The following is a 21270-nucleotide window of genomic DNA, read 5'->3' on the forward strand; positions in this document are numbered from 1 at the left end:
ATCCATTAAGTTAGCAGGACGTTATTCGGTGGATGACATTCTGAAAGGTAAAATGCCATCTTCGGCAATTCAGATAGTTCTGCCCAGGAGGGAGGCTCCTTCCTTGCCTTGGTCGGCGCCGAGTCCAGGATATGCTGCTCTGTCAGTTGATGGATCATTTCAGGAGTCAGATAGCTCGGCGGTCGCCGGTATGGTTCTGCGAGATCATGAGGGACAGATCATTTTTGCTGCATACCGGGTCCTGTTTTATTGCAACGATGCCCTGGAAGCTGAAATTCATGCGCTGATGCAAGGTATGGCCTTGGCAATCCAACACACGGATCTTCCAGTCGTCGTCCAGTCGGATTCTTCAGAAGCCTTAGCGAGCCTATCGAGCAATGCTTTAACTCGCTCAACTTATGGTCATTTGGTCCGAGAGATTAAGGAGTTGATGAGTAACAGGGAGTTTGTACCTCAGAAAATTTATCGCACTCAGAATAGAGTTGTCGATCGGTTGGCCAATTATAGCCGTTCTGAGCGAACTACAGTTGTGTGGTTGCGTTCGGTTCCACCTTGTATTGAGGGTTTGTGGCCTCTCGACTGTAACACTATGACATCTTAATAAACTCCCTTTATCCCGCAAAAAAAAAAAGAATTCCCTTAGCAACATGTGGATTAGTGGATACCGGAAATGGAAGGTACAAGGCCGACAGAAATTTGCAGAATAACATCGTATCTCGCGTGTATGTCCTTTTTGCACGCGTGTAAGAACATCTCTAACAGAGGCATTAAATAAATCACGTGCTTAAAATACATGTTATATGACGTACCTACGGACGAAACCAACGCTCCAGCAGCCATGTAATAATGTCACGCGCGGTAAAAAACGTGTCAACATGCTGGGAAAAACTGCATCACGCATGGTTTACTTGTTACGTCCGTTTCAGCATGGTGGACAAACCAAACTTGCGCGTGAACCACCAACCACCGGATCTGAAACATCTCGGTGTCAGCGCCTCCACCCGCTCTTCCCGTCGGTGCTTTCCTTGCCTCTTTCCAACGCGCCGCCGCCCCCGCTGCCGCTCCTGGTGGTCGCCGTTGCTTGCTCTGCCTATTCTCCTTGTCGTCGTCCATTGAGTGCTCCGTTCCTCCACAGAACGGTGCCCGATGGTCGTCTGCAGCTTGGCGCCCATTAAGTGTTTGATAAAAAATCTGACAATAGTAATTGTACTATTTATTGTTGGTTTATTTTGTGTATGTTTGATTTTTTGGTTTTATGTTTAAGTGAAAAATGTATTTATGCTAGATCGCACGTTGTGTAAATTTAACATTGCGCTACCTGCAACGTGCTAAATTTTACAGCTAGCTACCACACGTCTACGAGCGCGCTAAAACGCTACATCAACGTGAAGAAAAAATCTAACATGTCTGTTGAAAATGCTCTAAGCTCCGGCCACGTACCCTCGTGTTGCCGGCCAAAAGAGCGCGTGGTTCCTCAGCATCACCGCCACCTTCCGTCCGCATTGCTCGCTCCGCTCCATTAGCTGCACGCACGGATGCAAAGCGAAAGCCACTACTTGGTCCAAGCTGAACTAACGGTTTCGCTCCAGCCGATAGGGTCCGGAGCGAGCGGTCACGCCGGCCGACCTCGAATTAACTCGCGACCACGCAACGACACGCGCAGCAGCAGCAGCAGGCCGAATAAAAACTTGCTTAGCGCCCGGTGCAGCGCACCGGTGCATACCGATCCTTTGCCGCCCTGTTCCCTATAGCCCGGTCGATCACGACATGCTAAAGCGGAGGTAGCGGCAGCCTTCGATCGCCCTCACGTCACGCCGTCGCCGTCGTCCTCTTCTTTGTGGAGCTTCCACTTCTCGAGCTTGCTCGATCGCTGATCGCTTTTGCCCGCGGCGGCGTGCGTCAAGACTCACGAGGGGCGGCCGGAGGAGGGAGGGGAGGGATCGGTCGGCATGCATCAGATAGGGAGCGGCATGTACGTGTCCGGCCGGGCGCCGGACAGGAGGCGGGAGCGGCAGCTATCGTCGGGGTCGGTCGCCACGCCGCCGTACACCGGCGGGGACCTGTCGCGGTCAGGGGAGCTGGGACGGATGTTCGACGTCGCCTCCTCGGCGTGGCAGTCGCAGGCGCCGTCCCCGGCCTCCTCCTCGCGCCGCAGCTCCGGGCACCTCCCGCTGCCGCCCAGGCCAGCCCCGTCGCCCTCGGCGTCCGGGCCGCTGTCGCAGCTCTCGCACTCCGGCCTCCTCGTGGGCCCGTCGCCTCCCGCCGCGCCGTCGCCGGCGCGGGGAGGGTCGTGGAGGAAGGCGAGCAGGAGGCGCGCGGCCGCCATGGAGGAGGCGGCGCCCGTCGTGGCGCGCGGGAGCACGAGGCTCGGCGTCCCGTTCGCGTGCTACGTGCTGCTGCTCGTGGCCGCCGCGGCCGGAGTCGGCGCCGGGCTGTTCTTCCTCGTGGCGTGGCGCCGGTGGGAGGCGCTCGCGGCTGCGGGCGGCGCCGTGGCGGCAGCCGCGGCCGTGCTCTCCTGGAACTTTCTGCGGTGCGCGGCGGAGGCGGAGCGGTTCTTCCGGCTGTCCCCCGACACGGTGTTCGACCAGGGGGACATGCCCATCGGCGAGCTCGTCAAGATCACCGGGGTGAGCCACCGCCTCATACCTCTCTGTTCTGCTCACCTGCAAAATCCATTATCGCTACGCTGAGTGATCAATGATCAGACACCGTTTATTCAGTCGTTTGCCAAGAACTTGCATGCCGATTTAATTGCTTAGCATCGTGATCGAATATAGCTAGAGCGTGCCATAATCCAGCTTTCAGAGGCGTCTGCTGAAGCTTAGCTCGGCAGCAAGCGACGCATATGCCAATCTGATCGGGCAGCCCAAACTGCTGGAGCTGCTTTGCTTGCGTTTGGCAAGCGTCGGAGGCTGTCAAACTGGGGCTTAAGCAACATGTGGTGGTCAATGGCTTCCCTGCCATGCATTACCTCTGGTGGAACACAAGCTACCTGACCACTTTTGCTTCACCAAGGCACACCGCATGGCTAATTTACTCTGCAAGCATTAGCAAGAGATAATTACAGAGAAAAACGATGCTTAACATTACACCGTGTTGCTGCTGAACTTATATTCGTGCCACGTGTTCTGATGTTTCATGATCGCCGTGCCGTGCTTTGCGTTGCAGCAAGTGACCTGCGGGCGGGTCCCCGTGGGAGCCTGCTTCCACGACGCCGCCCGGTGCGTCTTCACGTCGGTCCGGGTGTACGGCCGCCGTGGGTGGGCGTGGGCCTGCTGCTGCTCACGGTGGCAGCTCAGGCACGCCGAGGTCAGTCAGTCACTCAGTCAGGCTCTGCCACCCTCGTAAATCAGTTGGCACCGATGGTCTACGGGGCGCAGTGCTGACGGAATGTGTCTTTTGACCCTGGCAGGCGCGGTCGACAAACTTCTACATCTCCGACAGGAACTCCGGGAGGAGGTTCTACGTGCGCGCCGGAGAAGGCGCCAAGATCACCTGGATGATCAACCGGAAAACCATCCGCTTTGACGGCGGCGACGGCAGCAAGGGCGCGTCGCGGAGCCTCAAGAGCTGGGCGGCCAGCACCGGCGTGTCCTGCGACGGCGCCGTGCGCGTCGAAGAAGGGTAATAAGGCATTCGTGGCTCAGCTTCAGAGCACGGCTGACATACATATCATATGCGCAGTCACATGTTGAGCAAAACTGCAACCAACTGGCTTGACAGGTTCGTCAGGGAGGGGGACACGGCGAGCGTGATCGGCGTGCTCAAGAGGCACCACGCCTTCAACGTCGTCGACGCGCCGGACGGCGTGGTGGCCACCGGCCGCCAGCCGGCGAGGTGCATGTTCCCGGTTCTCGTCGAGGGGCTGGTGCTCATCGGCAGCGACGACCCCGACGAGGGCGTCTACATGGTCTAAGCATAAGCTTGCGACGACTGACCGGCCTCGGGCTGCTTTGACAGTTTCAGTGCTGACTATATTGACAGTTTCAGCGCCTACCATATTAGGTTTCCGCAGCACAAGGATCTGCTGCATACTGAATGCTGTAAATTAGAGTGAGGTTTTTAACTGTTTATAGGCTTGTCCGGGTTTGATGCTGTGGTAGCAGATGCTCTCTTTTTTTTTTACTCTTCTCTAAGTACAGCTCTGTCGCTTTTTGGATCACAGCGTGCTTACATCATTGTAATCTTTCACACGAAGACAACTTTTCTCATGTGAGTAAAAGGATTGGTTTTGCATTGTTGGCAGCAAGGTGTGCTTTCCACTTGCAAAAAGATTGGCTGTACAATGTATTCAGCCAGATATGCTTTTCACATGTAATAATATTGATTTCGCATTGAGCCAAATGCATCACACATCCCAAAACACATGAAATTATATACTCCCTCCCTTCCTAAATATAAGTTTTTTTAAAGATTTTAATATAAACTATATATACCGAGCAAAATGAGTGGATCTTCACTCAAATACATCCGTATGTAGTCCTTATTAAAATCTTTAAAAAGACTTGTATTTAGGAAGAGACGGAGTACATTTGAACAGTTTGGCAACAATTCCAAAAAAAAAAAAAAAAAGGTCGCTAACCCCAACTCGACTCAGCCTTTGGAATCAGTTTTTCCTTTTTCTTTTTGATGAGGGTGGAAACAGATTTTTCAATAACCTTTGAAATTACTAATGATAAGAATTTGAATTATTTTCTTTACTGGCGGACTAGACATATCGACAAGCTTATTTGGTTTCTACCAAGAATTTGAATAATGGGCAAAATGCCCGAAGACGCACTGTTATGCCCGAACCTGAACCTACTCCAGAGCTTTAGTGTATACAGGAATGACTAAACCAAATAGCATCCCGTTCACCGGCCTACGGACAAAAAGGGGATAGAAGCGCCCCGAGGTGCTAGCTAATCCAAGTAGAAGAGCGTTACGATCTTCCGCATGTTCTTTGCCTCCTGGCAGGTCTCCATCAGCAGCCTGCTGTCATGAAACGCAAAGCATATCACCTGTTGGACCTTCGAGATGATGTCCATGTTGCATAACCTGAAAAATAATAAGAGTTGTTTTTGTAATGTCATGGCACAAGACGAACATAATCTAAGGCAATTCTCTCAAATAAAAATAGGCTAACACAAAATTTATGATCAATATTTTAAGAGTGGTAATGTCAAGTCTGACAAATCGACTGTTATGAAACTACTCAGACATAGCAACAACGTAAGTGCAACAGCATAAAGTAAACCCAAAGCTAAACAATAGGAGCAATACTTAAAGCAAAATCATAGGTAAATGCTGTTGGAATTGAAAATACTTCGGGATACAAAATGCATATCACTAAAACTAAAAGCAATTTGAACAGAAAGCTAACAAACCTGCTAGCCTCAATTAGTGGTAGATGGTCATACTGAGGTTTCTCAATCAAGTTTTGTACCTAAAAATTAACAGAATGTCACTGAAACATACCCAATGTACCACCTGAAAGCAGAGAAAAAGGCTTTGCAAGCTAAAGCAGGTCAAGAAATAATTTCTGTGAGGCAATTTATTGGAATTAACACATGTTACAGTATTGATCTAGTAAGTTGCCAAGAATCCTAGGAATCCTGGTGGTGCCTTTGGAATCCCTACAATTTTAGTTCTGTGGTTTTGTTTTTTAACTCAAAACGCCTGATAAGATACTACGGAATCAATAAATATAGTGTTGTTAGTTTATCCTTTCAAGGAAAGATGGCCTCAGAAGATTGAGATCTCTGGAACCTGGACTGGTTAGAAAATTTTCAGCACAGGACACCAAAGGACCCTGAAATGGAAATGCTACAGACTGGTACTTGGGCTTGGGCGCTTGGCGAAGTAAAATATATCATCTCACTGGTGGAGTAGACAATGAATCACATATTCACCAGCGTAACAATGCCTCCTTGGCTCAGATGTCAGCCAGTGGGGTTTGCATCAGCAACTCCAAGGGTTACCAGCGAACAATCTGAAGATGGCACCCTCTACCACCCGTGGACAGGAGATTGAAATACCTTAACCACACTGGTTCGCTTCAGTGGGCGGAGAAGATGGGAAGTAGCAGATCCAAGAGTCTAAATATAGGGTGTCCAGATCAAGATCTGGTTGTTGAAGATCCTTCATTATCCCTTTCCCTCTAGTTATCTGAGGCTAAGCGAAAATGAGTGCAGAGCCTGAAAAAGGAGCTTGGAGAGGGGATGTGGCGGAGGCAACAAGATCGAGGAAGGGCAGGGCAGGCTTTTCCCCCTCACGTGCCTCTATTGCATAATCAAGATTAAAAATCCCAGGTCTTAATGGGAATAAAATAAATGCATGCAGTTCTAAAGTTGTTCAGATGGAAATATCAGGTGATACCTTCTCTGATAATGGGAACCTTAAACTTCACAAGTTACAATACACACCATTCAATCAGTTGTTGATTATCTTTGACCATGACTTAGGTCCAATAGACACAGTTCATTCACAAGTTGATTGAGGGGTTCAGCTTAGGACTTCATGTTATTCAATTTTATGTGGAATTCTCACATAATGCATCTTTCCGTAATTTGATTTTGGATACACTGAGATTGTGATGAGCAATCTAGACACACAAAATTACAAATTGGCATGAGTAGAAAATATAATATACACAGAAAGCTGGTCTATTTTTGGTTCCTAGTAAAGCATTGCAACAAAAATAAACTAGAAATGACATAAATAGCTGAAATACCACATATTCTTACTTTAGATAATAGCTCTTGGCTTTCAGGAGGTTGCTTCTTTAGACTTTGAGGCAAAATTACGGTAAGCAATTCTGGCTTCTCAGCTCTCAAAGCACCCCTAATAACAGCTGCATTAGTCCCAGAAGCACCAGATGTGAATATATGATTTTTCTGCAATTAACATATAAACATTAATTAGAGCTGAGGAGGAATCAAGTTGCAATGAACAATGATAACATATAGCACAGTGACATACTGTTATGACCATAGCATAACTCAAGATCTCAATAAGTTGTTGATGCATATACCCCATGTTGCGGGTACCAAAGAAACCTATAGATCGGGGTCCTTGCTGCTGAATAGCTAGCAATTCCTGTATTATCACCAATAAAGTGAGATTAACCCATAGTATAAGCCAACAAGTCAAGTATTGATACACATATTCTACTAAAGATTGTTGAACTGCATGGAATATTCAGTGATCCCAGAGAAGTTTAGACGCTGAACTTAATAAAATGAAAATAGAGCAGTAAAAGGCACCTGAAGGTAATCGAGATCTGGGAGTGGCTTGTATTCTGGAGCATCAACTATTGCAGTGCCTCTAACAAGAGTCTCTACTTGAGTAGGAATCTTTGCACCATCGTCATCATCTGGTCCAAACATAACAGGTTCGTCTTGTCCTTGAGTTCTCCCATCACCTTCATGCCCATCTCTTCTCATGTATCGGCAGAGAAACTATACGAGCACAATAAAAACAGCCCCTGGCAGTAAATCATTAGTGAAAACCAAATATATTACAGCATACTGACATCAAATAAGTAGAGCAATATCTAAGATTTATCGTTTGCTCTCATGCACAATGGTCGGAATTGATTATATTTGTCTATTCATGTCAGATACGTATGAAGCACATCATTGTGTTCGGCACATCCAAATGTTTTCGTCATACTGGAGTTACATACGGTATTCCGGAGATACCTACTCATGCCAAGACTAAACCATTCAAAGAATCCTATTCAGGTCCTATGGCATATAGCAGTTCAAAGATGCCTACCAAGGCCACTCAAAAGTCAAAACAATACACAGAAAAGCATATAGCAGCACCTGTTCAACTGAGCATAAAACAACTGAAAAGTAAATATCACGCTTTAAAGTTCCACCATTCCTACCAAGGCCACTTGAGAATAACAGGGACAACAGCATATGGCAGCAGCTGTCCAACTGAAAAAGAAATACTACACTTTGCAATCCGCACCCAACCACCCAAGCTCAAAAGGTTTGTGCATCTAAAGCCATTAAGCTTTTAGGAAAATTGAGATTTGAATTACATACAAGCAATTCTAGTGGGAAATAACTTTGCATGTGCCACTGATGTTAGTGGAAAGCAGATGATGGTCATATAATCAACTTTCAAGACAGACGGGATGGCACTACTACGCAAATTGTCCGTGTGTCCAGAACGAACAATCGGTTGTTTCAAAATTCCAACTCCGGCGTCCAATTTTCAACAGAGACGATACATTATCAGAAATCGAATACGAGTAGTAGTGCATACATCTTCGTCAAGATTAAAATTCACTGCATATCCACTGGAAAAATACGGAAGAAACAACACAATCTACGGATGCAACAGATAGAAGCACCCGGGGGTGGGGACGCCACGCCTCACCTGCGTGGCCTCGTCGGCCCCCAATCGCCGCGGCCGGGGCAGAGACGGCGCGCGGAGCGGGCTCGCCGGCGCGCGCCGGGAGCAGGCAAGGGAGGCGGCGCACGACGGCCGCCGCGTCTCCCGGGCGGACGACGGCGGGGGCGCGAGCGCGGCGGCCGTGCGGAGGAGCGACGCCATGGGGCGGGCGCGGGAGGGGGAGGGGGAACTGGATGGAGCAGGGAGGGGGTGGGGAGGGGAGGGGGGTTTTGCTTGCTGGTGCTATCGGATGCGGCCTGCGGGGGAAGCGAACAGCGGGACACACACGGGATATCTCCGTCTCGCCCTTCGCTCGGGTGGACAGATGGATGGATGGATGGATCCACGCGGCCAGGCCGGACCACGGTGTTTTCGGGCTCTCGGCGGACTGCGACCGCCGCCGGCCCCTGCCCCTGCCCAGCCCCACGGAATGCTTCACCTAAAATTTTACTACTACCCCTTTGTTCACAATGGAAGACGCGCTTTGTTTTGGTCGTCCAAGATCTGGGGTACGAAATCACAACGCGAATCTAATGACGATGGTTTTCGTGTCGCGCAATCGACTTATTTTGAAGGGAATCGTTTCTCCGCGGCGCCGGTCGTCCCTCGCGCACGCAGGCCCATGCAACATTTTTTTCACTCGTCCATCTCGTTGGCAGATGTTTGCAGCATTTTTTCGTCACATTTGCTGTAACCGTGTATTTTTTTGATACAAATGTTTTTCATGTAACTTTTTTTCTTGTGTAAATTTGTTACATTTGTCCAGTAAAAAGTTGCATATACATTTGGTTGCAACTCCAGTTCGTCGAATTTTTTTGTTACAATCGATGTTTTTTATTTTTGCTACAACCGACATCATGTTTTGTTGCAACCTTCACTAAAAAAGTTGCATACACGTCACCTAAATATTTGCTACAGCCGGCGTTTGACTTTTGCTACCACGCATCCTCAGCTTCGTTTTTTTGCTACGATCACCTAGATATTATTTTTTTGCTATAATTTTTGTTTTTGTTGTAACCGTTGAAAAAATTATTGCATCGCATCGAAATCTTGCTGCATAAGGGGGGGATATTGCGTGCGGATCCAACGGTACGGATGACACGGGGTTGGTGGATCCTGCGCGCGGCCGGCCGAAAGTTTGGGCCGGCGCGCCGACGCAGATCACTCCCCTATTTTAAACCGTAGAAACATTATTAGTTGCCTACTGCAGAGGCGAGGAGATTGTGCTCGTGATATTCGGTGTTTACTGGCAGCTGTCCACTTTTTTCTTCTTACTAACTTTTCTTTGTTAATTCGTTGTTAAATTTTGGCATTGGAATGGATATCGTGATCACACGTCGTTCCAATTTATTAACCGTTCACTGGAATAACTAAGGCGAGCTTCACCGCACGACCCGAAACGCACGTCCGGTTTGGTCGGATTTTGTCCGTTTGAGACGGCAATGGGTTCGTCCATGTCTGCTTCTGTTCGTCGGGTCGTGCGTACGCCCACCGCGCGGCCGTACCCTAATCATGTCCATGCTAGACATGATTAAAAAATAGAAAAACTTAACTCAAAAATGAATAAACGCAGTTAAAAAACTTAAAACATAATAACATTAACATAAAAAAGCCCAGTTTTTACGGCCACAAACGGCCAGTTTGACATAATTAACTAAAAAAAAGTCTGTCGATGTCGTGGTCGTCGCCGTCTTCACTGGCCGTCGGTGTCGTCGTCGTCGCCGTCGCCGTCGCTGACGAGGTCGACGTAGGCCGGCGGCGTCCAGAGGTGGGTCGGCGGTCCCTGGTGCGCGGGGGCGGGCTGGAAGCTGGCAGGTGCGTGCAGCACCTCCTTCCGTGTCGAGGCCGCCTGCTCCGGTGACCGCGGCGGCCTGGGGCACTAGTTCACACCCCCCACTGACTCTGCCATCTCCGGCGTCGTGCATGACCAGCTCCATTGCTGGCCCACCAGATCCCGAGGGAACGCGGCCACCTCCTCATCCTCCATCAGCTCGGGGATGGCGACGTCGTCGGCCGCAGAGAAGGCCATCGCACGGTCTAGGCCCGGCCATTGGCGCTCCTCATGCGTCATCATGGAGTCCTCCATGACACGCTGCATGAGCGGGCCTCCTCCTCCTCCGTCATGCGAGGAGGTGAAGGTGGTGACGGAGACTGTGAAGGCGACGGTGTGGGCGTGAGGGCGCGCACCCATGTACGACCGCGCACCTCCCGTGCCCGCCGCGACCCCGAGGCCGTGCCGGCGAAGTAGGAGGCACACTGCACGTCGTGCTCGTCCCTGAGCCACGTGTCCCAGAGGGTGGAGTCCACGGCGTACATGTCGTCGTAGTACAGGTCGTCGGGGAGGAGGAGGCGGCGGCGCTCGATCTCGTTGCGGCGCGCACGACCGCTCGTCGGCACCGGCGGGATCGGGACCCGGTCGGCGGAGAGGTGCCACGCGTTGGGGAGGTGGACGTCGCTCCACGGGACCAGCGTCCTCGTCTCCCAGTAGCGCCGGCATACCTCAGCGCTGAGGTACTGTCGGTCGCGCTGGACGGCGGGCCTATGACCGATGGTGAAGGGAGCGTTGGTCTGGCGCGGTGGCGATGCGGCCTCCTCCTTCACGGAGCCGCGGCGGCGTCCCGACGAGGAGCCAGTCTCGCGGTCGCGCTTCCCCTTGCGGCCATAGTTCCACACGCAAATGGCTGCGAGGTGGGCGGCCGGCGAGTTCGAGGAGGCTAGGGTTTGGCTGTCGGGTTTCGAGGAGTCCGCGGGGTGGCGATGGGAACTATGGACGACGACCGGTCCACGGCTTCCCCATTTAAGAAGGACCGCAACCGTTTCCTGGGCGGATGACAGACGGGCCCGGCCGCTTGTGCAAATTGATGTGTCGGGTGGGAGGTAGGTAGCCGCCTGCCACGTGTCCCCGACGCGGACGAGCGCGCGTCCGTTTGATGTCCGCTGCGATCCAAACCCCGCGCAAATTTGCGCTCGAAATGGGTCGTCCTGAACACAAAACGGACAAGATGGGTCCGACCCGTCTTACGCTGGGCCCACAGGTTTGTCCCTTTTACCCCAAATGAACGAGGTCAGACAGGATGGGGTCGCGCGGTGAAGTTGGCCTAAGGAAGTGCTTAATTTTTTTTGCCATGGAAAATGTTTAAGTTACCACGGCATGAGACTTACCTCCGTCATCCATCATGAAAATCAGAAAACACGTAATACACGAAAATCAGAAAACATATAATACGCGCTCATAAATATGTCAAGAAGATTAACCAAATCGGCGTATCCATTCATGTGTATAATTAAGACATGATTGCAATGATCTAACTAAATTTGTGTGGCACTGGATTAGATTTGCGAACAGCGGGGCACATGCAGGATATCTAAATAAATTAGCCTAGACTCAGTGAAAAAAATTATCCTATGAATCAAATGGCATCTTTTTTTTTATAGGAATTGAGAGATGCATGTAATCTAATTCCAATGATTTTCCTATTGCTATGATAGAAACCAAAATAAGCCTTGAAAAGGTTCACCCGCGTCTTGTTCAAATGTGTGTCCCAAAAATGAATTTTGGATAGCCCAAAACGTATGCTAACAAAAATGTTTTGAATATATATGTGTATTTATGCGGAGAAGGTTTCAAAAATGTTTTGATATTACATAGTCAGTGACGGCTCCAGGTTTAGGGCAAGCCCCAGGCCACTTTCGGGCAGTGACTGCTACAGGCACCGAAGGAATGTAGCTTCACGCCCAGGCAACGGTCCGGGCTGCCTGGGGCATGTCTCCGCCACAGAACATAGTGCATATCCAGACGCTCACATACACGCACGCACACGCGTCCCTATCAACGCGCATACACACGACTGCTTTCTTGAAATGTACATGAAGTATTCATCAATGGGGATTAGTAACAAACGAGCGTGCATTAGATGGTTCCAGCGAGATACGGCGCTCTTCACCGCACGAGTAATCACACACATGCTTGCGGTAACAAGAGTGGAGCTCGCGTGTGATGTTTGTGCATCGTGGCATTGTGGTCGTCCTTATCTCCGTTGCACCATGGTGGTCCCCTTGTCTATTTAGAAAAGTAGAGTGCTTCTTGTGTTGAGAAGATTCCTTGTGGCGAGAGTCTTAATTGTCATCAAATATGTGTTACCCACACTAAATTCATCACGAAAAATCTGTTTTCTACTCCCTCCGTTCGTAAATACTCCCTCTGTTCCTAAATATAAGTCTTTTAAGCGATTTCACTATGTGTCTACATACGAAACAAAATAATTGAATGTACACTTTAAAGCATGTCTATATACATCCGTATGTAGTCCACTAGTGAAATCTCTAAAAGACTTATATTTAGGAACGGAGGGAGTAGAAGTCTTTTAAGAGGTTCCACTAAGAGACTATATACGGATGTATATAGACATGTTTTAGAATGTAGATTCATCCATTTTGTTTCGTATGTAGTCTCCTAGTCAAACCTTTAAAAAGACTTAGGGCCTCTTTGATTCGTAGGATTTTCAAAATGCAGGAATAGGAAAAACGTAGGAATAGAGTGGCATGTCCTTTTCTACACTACATGATTTGGAAGTGTGTTTGATAGCACAGGAAAAACAAATGAATTCTACAAAGAGGTTTGAGTGGATGGAAATTTTCCTCCAAAATGTAGTACAAATGAATCCTATGAAAAAATTCCAAAGGATTTCAATCCTACGAATCAAACGACCATCGTAGGAAAAAATCTTAAGGATCCAAATCCTCTAAAAATCCAATGAAATTCCTTTGTATCAAAGGAGCCCTTATATTTAGAAACGGAGGAAGTACAATATTTTGTGTCATGGTTGACGTTGTGACAAACTTTATTTGGAATAATGATTCTTTCACCGCTGTGTGTATTCTCGATGGCTAGAACTTTTATTCAAAAGCCATGTTATACTGCTGATGTGTGATCGGATGGTGTGGGCTCTAATATCAGTGGCCCCTCAAAGGCCAATGAAATTGTTGACGTATGAATGAGAAATAAACAAGCACAACAACTATATTGGTTTCCCCAAATATCTCAATGTCCATAATCTACTCTCTAGTATAGTTCCTCGCTAGGATTGAAAAGTGCGCTTTGCCGCGACGCCGCACTGAATTTTGGCAATCAGTTAGAAGCACACACTGGATTTTGTCCAGCAAAGCGTTTTTCTTAAACTCCAAGCAATATAACTAAATTCCAAAGTTGATATTTCAATAAAAGAAAAAAAACCAAAAACCATGCATACACTACTGATACACCTGACAATACATATTGTGTGGGTTCTAAGATACTCCCACTGTAAAGAAATATAAGAACATTTAAATCACTGCAGAGAGAATAATTTACAATTTGGACTGAAGCTCGAGGTCTCGGGTTTACTTTGCAAGGTTAGAAATGTGATTAGTTGCCTACCGCAGAGGCAAGGAGATTGTGTTCGTGATATTCGATGTTTACTGGCAGATGTCTACTTTTCTCTTTTCACCTTTTTTTTTGTTAATTTGTTGTTAAATTTTGGCATTGGAATGGACATCATGATCACACGTTGTTCCAATTTATTAATGATTGACTGCAACAATTAAGGAAATGCTTAAGCTTTTTTGCAATGGGAAATGTTTAAGTTACCAAAATATGAAGACGGTATGAGACTTACCTCCGTCATCCATCATGAAAATCAAAAAACACATAATACAGGAAAATCAGAAAACATATAATACGCGCTCATAAATATGTCAAGAAAATTAACCAAATCGGTGTATCCATTCATGTGTATAATTAAGACATGATTGCAATGATCTAAGTAAATTTGTGTGGCACTTGGGTTAATGGGACACATGCAGGATATCTAAATAAATTAGCCTAGACTCAATGATTTTTTTCTATCCTGTGCATCAAATGATGTCTCTTTTCTTATATGAATTGAGAGATACATGTAATCTTATTCCAATGATTTTCCTATTGCTATGATAAGAACCAAAATAGGCCTTAAAAAGAACCACCTGCATCTTCTTCAAATGTGTGTCCCAAAAATGAATTTTGGATAGCCCAGAACTTATCCTAACAAAGATGTTTTAAATATATATGTATATTTATGCGGAGAAGGTTTCAACATATTTCCTTTGATATTACAAGCCACATGATTTAATTTTTATTGGGCTTGTAAAATTTTGCTATATTTTATTTTATTTGTGAAACTATGTTATTTCATTTTCTTTTGAAAAATATGCAAAATGTTTGTATTTATTAAAATCGGTGGCTAGTCGGCCACGCGGCCAAATATGAGTCGATGCGTTGGGCGCGCTGCCGACCCAAATCATAGACAGGACGGATACAGAGCCAGCAAACGAACCAAACAGACAAAAAACGGACAAAATCGTTATCCGTTTGAGTCGGTCGGTTGAAGTTGGTCTAACAAACGATGGTTCTAGTGAGATACGGCGCTCCAGTGAGATACGACGCTCTGCACCGCACGAGTAATGACACACATGCTTGCGGTAACAAGAGTTAAGCTGGCGTGTGATGTTTGGGCACCGTGGCGTTGTGGTCGTTCTTATCTCAGTTGCGCCAATGATGGTCCCCTTGTCTATTTAGAAAAGTAGAGTGCTTCTTCTGTTGGAAAAATTCCTTGTGGCGGGAGCCTTAATTGTCATCAAATATGTGTTATCCACACTAAAATCATCACGAAAAATCTCTGCGTACATCTCCCTCTCCCCTAATAATAAAGCGCGGAGCACTTCTATCATCCGTTGTGGCAATTTGGCATTAAAACCCATGTGCTTTATTGAAATCAACCCGCAGTCCTCCATTAAGTGGAAAAAACGTTACACTTTTCAAAACAACCCCTGTCCCATTACCTCCTTCTTCCCCACCCCGCAGACCTCCTGCCCCCTTCGTATCCAGATCGAGACAGAGAGAAGAAGAGGGGAGCCACCGCCGCCCGCACCGTCCTTCGTCCCAGTCGACCCCCGCCGCAACTGCAACGACGCCTCGATCCCCGGCGAGGCGGCGGCTTCCGGCGAGGTCCGGTGAAGGCATGGGCAAGGGGTGCCAGGAATAGCGAGATTCAGTCCGACATGGCTGGAGCTATCGGAGCCCATGGCCGTCGGCGAACTCCAAGGTGCGGCACTGCAGATCGGGCGGCAGTTTGGGCACCAGAGGCGGCAGCGTGGGCACCAGATCCTTGGCTTCCTCGACGGCGCCACCAGCGCCGCAGCCCTTCCCTTTCAGCTCCCTCCCGTCGCAGGACGCGAGGAGCGCCACCAGCAGCAGCAGCGGGAGGAAGGGCTCAAGAAGGTTGACTCATTGGGGAATGTAAATGTTCCGTGGATTCGTTGGTTCTTTGTTACTACTGTCGATTTTTTGTTGTTGTATATACTTACAGATGCATCCGTGAGCGGATTCATGACGCGAGGAGCGCTACAAGTTCGAGGAGCTCGCCCAGACCCACCCCGACATGCTCTTCCTCTTCGTCGACGTCGACGATGTCCTGGTAACCAATCATTCTGTTAATTCCCCCTAATTATTCTCACATCATGGCTCGTTATTGTTTATGTACTTCAAAACATCACATCATTCTTCAACAACAAGATTTAGGCTGAAGCTTCTTTAGAGAAACAAAAACTGACGCGACATTTCATCGAATCAGTCAAAAAATAACCAATCATTCACCCCCCTAATTATTCTCAATAAACAGTTATTCATCCCCCTAATTATTCAGTTCGTAATTTGTTGTGACGATTTTTGTTAGATGTAATTTGGTCTCAAGAAGGCTACTTAAGCTGATGAACTGCAACGATGTGTGTTGTACATACATGCAGGACGCGTCTTCCAAGCTGGGGGTGAAGGCCATGCCCACCTTCTTCCTGATCAAAGGCAAGGAGGTGGTGAAGAAGATCGTCGGATAAGAAAATGTGTGTAGGCAGATATTTGTAGCATACACATGGATTACGTAATTGTTTTCCTATGCGTTTGATAAGTTAGTAGCTCCAGGTATCTTTATGGGTGTTACTTACTTTTGGATACATTCACATCTGAACAATCGAAGCTGGTGTAATACTGAATGTTATTATAGCCATGTCATTACAGTGTGATTTACTATCTAATTTCTCAGCATCCCTGCAAATAATGTTTGTAGTTTCTAATAAATTTCAGAACCTGGGAAGTGGTTTTAGTCACAGCGTTGTATTATATTTCTCCTATTCTCCTATCTTAACATTCTGTTAGGATCAGGTTTATGTGTCTGATTATTGCATATGTAATCATTTACATTTATTTATGTTCTTATGTTACCTTCTTTAACAGATTGTGAACCCATACAATGAGGATCCATATGCAAAGGAATTCGGTGTGACTTTTGAGAACAGACTAACAATAATTAAGGGTCGTGTGCTACCCCCTCCTATGGTAAGTGTGCTGCGGTCAATATCCACAGATTGCATATGTTTCTCTGTATTTCACAAGATTTATGTTCTATTAGCTGAAATTTGGTGACCAAGGCAAGGAGAAAGTATTCTGGCCAAAAGTTGGCAAGTGGAATATGCAATTTAAGGTATGGAAGTCATTTCATAAATTAACATAGTTGTTATTCTTCTTGATCCCTCCATACATTTTTGTGATTAAATGACATTTTTATTTTCTGGAAAAATGTATCTTCAACATTATGGTACAGTGCAATGGGTAATGTTTTTGTTGTAGAAAATGGTCGATGGAGTAGCAGTTAACACCTGGACATGCATTAACTTGGCTTGAGACATCACGCATGCTGCTGTTGTGGCTTCCTGTGATGAACGTTCGTGCTCCGCCCTCTCGTTCCCAGTCCATGTTTGGTTGTGCTGTTTAGATTGTGCTATGCAGAAAACGTGGCTTCATTTGTCATTACGAAATTGCCTGCTTCTTGTACAGGCCAAGAAAGGGAGTGCCGGTAGTTGCAACAGGGCCAAGAAACTCTGAATTTGTATCTCTGCATACTTAATTCTCTGAATTTGATTGTAGTAGTTGATTCACTGAAAAGATCTGGTTAGCTTTGGATGAGTAATAAACAAAAATTTGCAATAGTTTGGCAGCGGTACTTGTATCTCTGCACACTTAATTCTCTGAATTTGGTTGCAGTAGTTGATTCACTGAAAAGATTCAGTTAGTTTTCTGAATTTGGTTGCATAGTTAATTCTCTGAATTTTGTTGCAGTAGTTGAATTAGTACCGGAACCTTTTCTGCTGTTGTTTTAGTGTAGCAAGTGTTTAATGGAGTATAATGTTCAAGACTTAAACATTTTCTGCTGCTGCAGGAGTAATTCAAATTAACTGAAATCTTTTCAGTTAATTTAAATTAACCGAGACCATTTTTTGCTAATTAAATTAATTTAAACCTTTCTTTTTTTCTTCTGAAATAGCTCTCACAGGAAACATAAAATTGTGTGTGGTCACATGGACATGGCTGGCTGGTTCACTCTTCTCCGACGGTAGCACAAGGCTTCGAAGATCAGTAGCAGGAGACGCCAAGGAGCAAGACAAGTAGTAGCGGTAACCCGTAACGGTGATGGGCATCAGCGAGAAGTAACTACTGCCCAAGTGGAAGCGCGTGCACCTGCCGGAGAATGCACCAGTGTCGCGTGGTGTTGGACATGGTCTGCGCCTCCATATGTATGAACCGCTTTTTGTATGTGCCAATAAAATTATTATGTCTAACAACTATTCAGTTTTTTCAAATTCGTTCTTTGTTGGAGATAGTCACGACTCACTAGAACATGTAGTGATTGATAAATGTGTGTTGTCGGGTCTGAATCTGATGTTAATGTGTCTAATAAATTATTTCCTTCCCTTTCTTTCTACTCTATGCCTTGCCTTGATTTCATCGGACAAAAAAAAGGTACTGCTCGGTGATGATGTTACTCTAGATTTGTTGAAAATGATTTTTTTAATGCTATTTTAATTTTAAAAAATGAACTAATAACCTGATTTTAGGGTTATTCATTGAAAGCAGACATCATATCCCATGTTTCAAACTAACATCCAAATTATTTTGCCGTCAATCGATCCATCATTTTTTCTCCCGTTGCAACGCAAAATTAATTTGAGAAAGTATTTAACACAATTGGTCTATTGCCATAGACTCAAGCAAACACCTCTTCGATTTGTACGTTTTCATCTTGTTTCCTTTATCAAACTATCTGCACCAAGTAGTAGCTTGAATTGATGCAAGCAAGTAGTAACCATTATGGCGGCATGGTAAACTTCTAATGTTCCATCCAGAATATCTGGCAACAATATATATGAACAGAAAAAATGGTGATCGTTTCAATCTATTATATGGTTCTATATATCCAAAGGAATTGACGCCGATTATTATCCAAGAAAAGAATGTTACCTGCCATAGTGTATCTTGCCATACAATACCGACATATTATATTTTAGAAATGTGATGTAAATCTTATTCGTTTGCAAAAATATGGATGTACAGGATTAATGCGAACTCCGAAAAATAATTCTAGGACAACTGCTAACATTCAACGACAACGAATTTAAAGACAACATACCTGCCGGTGTACTAGAATTCCTCAGTTGTATCAAGAAAACCAAAATTAAAACTGCTATGTAGAATCTCCAGATATTTGTGTAAATTGATTCTGTAAGCTACTCTGGAAACTTTATTATTTTTTCAAGATTTATATACTTCGTGCTAACTTCCATTTTCTCTCAACAGGACATCTGCTATTATGAAAAAGGAGCTTCTTTGTTGGATGGCAACCCATGATGGTGGTTTCGGATATGAAGCTTAGAAAAAGCGTGCCTCATAATTCATTGGATGTAAACCAATAGGGTCCATTAGATATCGTTGGCTGTAAATGACATGAGTATTTAGCTTTCATAAAATCTACTTCCTCCATCTCATAATTTAAGAATGTTTTTTTAAAAACGTTCTTGTATTAGGGACATATGTACATATGTACTATTTAACAATAAGATGTGGCTGAGGATGGCCCTAAAGGTGCGTTGAATTTATCAATATTGGTTTATATTGTTTTTACTATCAACATTGCATAGTGAGTTTATATATTTGATAAAGGTGAACACATATTTTAGAAGAGTGATTATAGACCCACCTATTCTGGTGCTAGATCTATTGCTGGCATGAATTGTGTCAAATAATATGTTAATTCGGTACTTATTTACGTTTCAACTCACCTGTCTAGCTAAAGTGTTGTACTGCTCATCTCACCTCTCTAACTGAAGTGATGCACTGCTGCTCTATGTTCGCGTGTGGTAGCAGCTGGTATACTTGATGTAGAAAAATATAACAATGTAATTTTGACCTAGATCTCGACCTGCAATGTCAGGCAATTACGTCAGTAGCATGCTGCTTTTACTCGTGCGTAGCATCATGCATAATTTCATTTTTCTAATAATTGATGGATCTGCAAACCAAATATAAGAACAAAAAAGCATCATGCAATTTTCCAACCAGATAATGTTCATCTCCAAAAAAAATCCATTTGAAAAATCCAAAAAGTATTCTTCAAATTTACGAAAGAATAATATCTTTCAAAACAAATAAAAATCATGTTCATCTAGCATGTATTGTATGCATCCAAACTCTTTCATCAGATGAAAGTGTCGAGCTAAAGTAGGTCCAAACAAACGATTAGAATTTTTATGCACATCTAAATTATATGACCCAAGTAGTGGTAGTTTAGTGTAATCTTATTTTATAAGTTTACCAAAACTAAATATAAGAAAGCGCCTGTAAAGGCACATAGTGTAATTTTTTTCGCCCGTTGCAACGCACGGGCATTTATACTAGTGTATATAAGTTTTCTACAACCCTTGTGTCATGGTTCATATTGTGACGGACTTTATTTGGAACAATGATTCTTTCATCGGTGTGTGTATTCTCGATGGCTAGAATTTTTGCTCAAAAGCCATGTTACCTTGATGACAGTTCTTTTTTCAAAAGCCATATTATACTGCTGATGTGCGATCGGGTGGTGTGGGCTGTAATATCAGTGGCCCCTCAAAGGCCAATGAAACTGTGGATGTATGAATGAAAAATAAACAAGCACAACAACTATATTGGTTTCCCCAAATATCTCAATGTCCATAATCTACTACTCCCTCCGTTCCTAAATATAAGTCTTTCTAGATGTTTCATTAGTAGACTACATACGGATGTATATGGACATACTTTAAAGTATAGATTCATTCATTTTGCTCTGTATGTAGACACCTAGTGAAATATCTTAAAAGACTTATATTTAGATACGGAAGGAATATCTAATATAATTCCTCACTAGAACTGAAAGCGCGCTTTGCCGTGCCGCCCCACTGAATTTTGGCAATCAGTTAGAAGTACACACTGGATTTTGTCCAGCAAAGAGTTTTTATTTTTGAAACTCCTAGCAATATAACTAAATTCCAAAATTGGTATTTCAATAAAAGAAAAAGACCAAAAACGATGCATACCCTTGCATGGGTTCTAAGATACTCCCACTGTAAAGAAATATCACTTCTTCTTCGGTACAACCCCAAACACAAGGACGGCTGAGATTAAACGATACCCCTTCGTAACAAAGGGCAGAATTGTCTTTTCCCCGTTCCGACGTACGTGCGTCAGCCCGACAGGCGCCAGCTGACGAAACGGCGACGTACAGGAGCCCCGGTATACGTGTCGTACCCGCGTCCACGCTTAGCGATGTGGCGTCTTCACGTCAGTCTGACCGCGGTCAATCCGTCGGTTCCCGAGACCGCGTCATTAATTCCGCGTTACGTCGTCAGTTCGCGTCGGTTTCCGACGCCGCCGCCATTAATCTCGCGTTGTGTCACCAGTTCGCGCCGGTTTCTGAAGCCGCCGCCATTAACCACCGCGTCGCCAGCTCGTCGCGTCGGTTC

General features: G+C 45.6%; 2 protein-coding genes across 2 annotated transcripts; one reads left to right on the forward strand and one right to left on the reverse strand.

Annotated features, from left to right (window-relative positions):
- The first annotated feature begins 1552 nt into the window (after positions 1–1552).
- Positions 1553–4236, forward strand: LOC123410522 (uncharacterized membrane protein At1g16860-like). Its single transcript, XM_045103469.1, has 4 exons — positions 1553–2627; positions 3169–3309; positions 3413–3624; positions 3724–4236. Exons 1-4 carry the CDS (start codon positions 1950–1952, stop codon positions 3914–3916), a joined length of 1224 nt encoding a protein of 407 aa, XP_044959404.1. The 5' UTR covers positions 1553–1949; the 3' UTR covers positions 3917–4236.
- A 410-nt stretch (positions 4237–4646) lies between these two features.
- Positions 4647–8621, reverse strand: LOC123410523. Its single transcript, XM_045103471.1, has 6 exons — positions 8374–8621; positions 7245–7439; positions 6961–7077; positions 6726–6875; positions 5367–5425; positions 4647–5037 (listed from the first exon to the last, which is right to left on the reverse strand). Exons 1-6 carry the CDS (start codon positions 8548–8550, stop codon positions 4902–4904), a joined length of 834 nt encoding a protein of 277 aa, XP_044959406.1. The 5' UTR covers positions 8551–8621; the 3' UTR covers positions 4647–4901.
- Between the last annotated feature and the right edge of the window lie 12649 nt (positions 8622–21270).

Source organism: Hordeum vulgare, chromosome 7H (genome assembly GCF_904849725.1).
Source record: "Hordeum vulgare subsp. vulgare chromosome 7H, MorexV3_pseudomolecules_assembly, whole genome shotgun sequence".
NCBI classification, from domain to species: domain Eukaryota; kingdom Viridiplantae; phylum Streptophyta; class Magnoliopsida; order Poales; family Poaceae; genus Hordeum; species Hordeum vulgare.

Bases quoted from the DNA above. Each gene is read 5' to 3' on its own strand.
- LOC123410522 (XM_045103469.1), top strand. From the start codon at position 1,950: ATGCATCAGATAGGGAGCGGCATGTACGTGTCCGGCCGGGCGCCGGAC. The intron at 2,628-3,168 runs GTGAGCCACCGC...TTTGCGTTGCAG, and splicing joins AGCTCGTCAAGATCACCGGG to CAAGTGACCTGCGGGCGGGT. The intron at 3,625-3,723 runs GTAATAAGGCAT...CTGGCTTGACAG, and splicing joins GCCGTGCGCGTCGAAGAAGG to GTTCGTCAGGGAGGGGGACA.
- LOC123410523 (XM_045103471.1), bottom strand. From the start codon at position 8,550: ATGGCGTCGCTCCTCCGCACGGCCGCCGCGCTCGCGCCCCCGCCGTCG. The intron at 7,440-8,373 runs GTGAGGCGTGGC...GTGCTCGTATAG, and splicing joins GGGCCGACGAGGCCACGCAG to TTTCTCTGCCGATACATGAG. The intron at 5,426-6,725 runs GTAAGAATATGT...GTTAATTTTTAG, and splicing joins GCCAAGAGCTATTATCTAAA to GTACAAAACTTGATTGAGAA.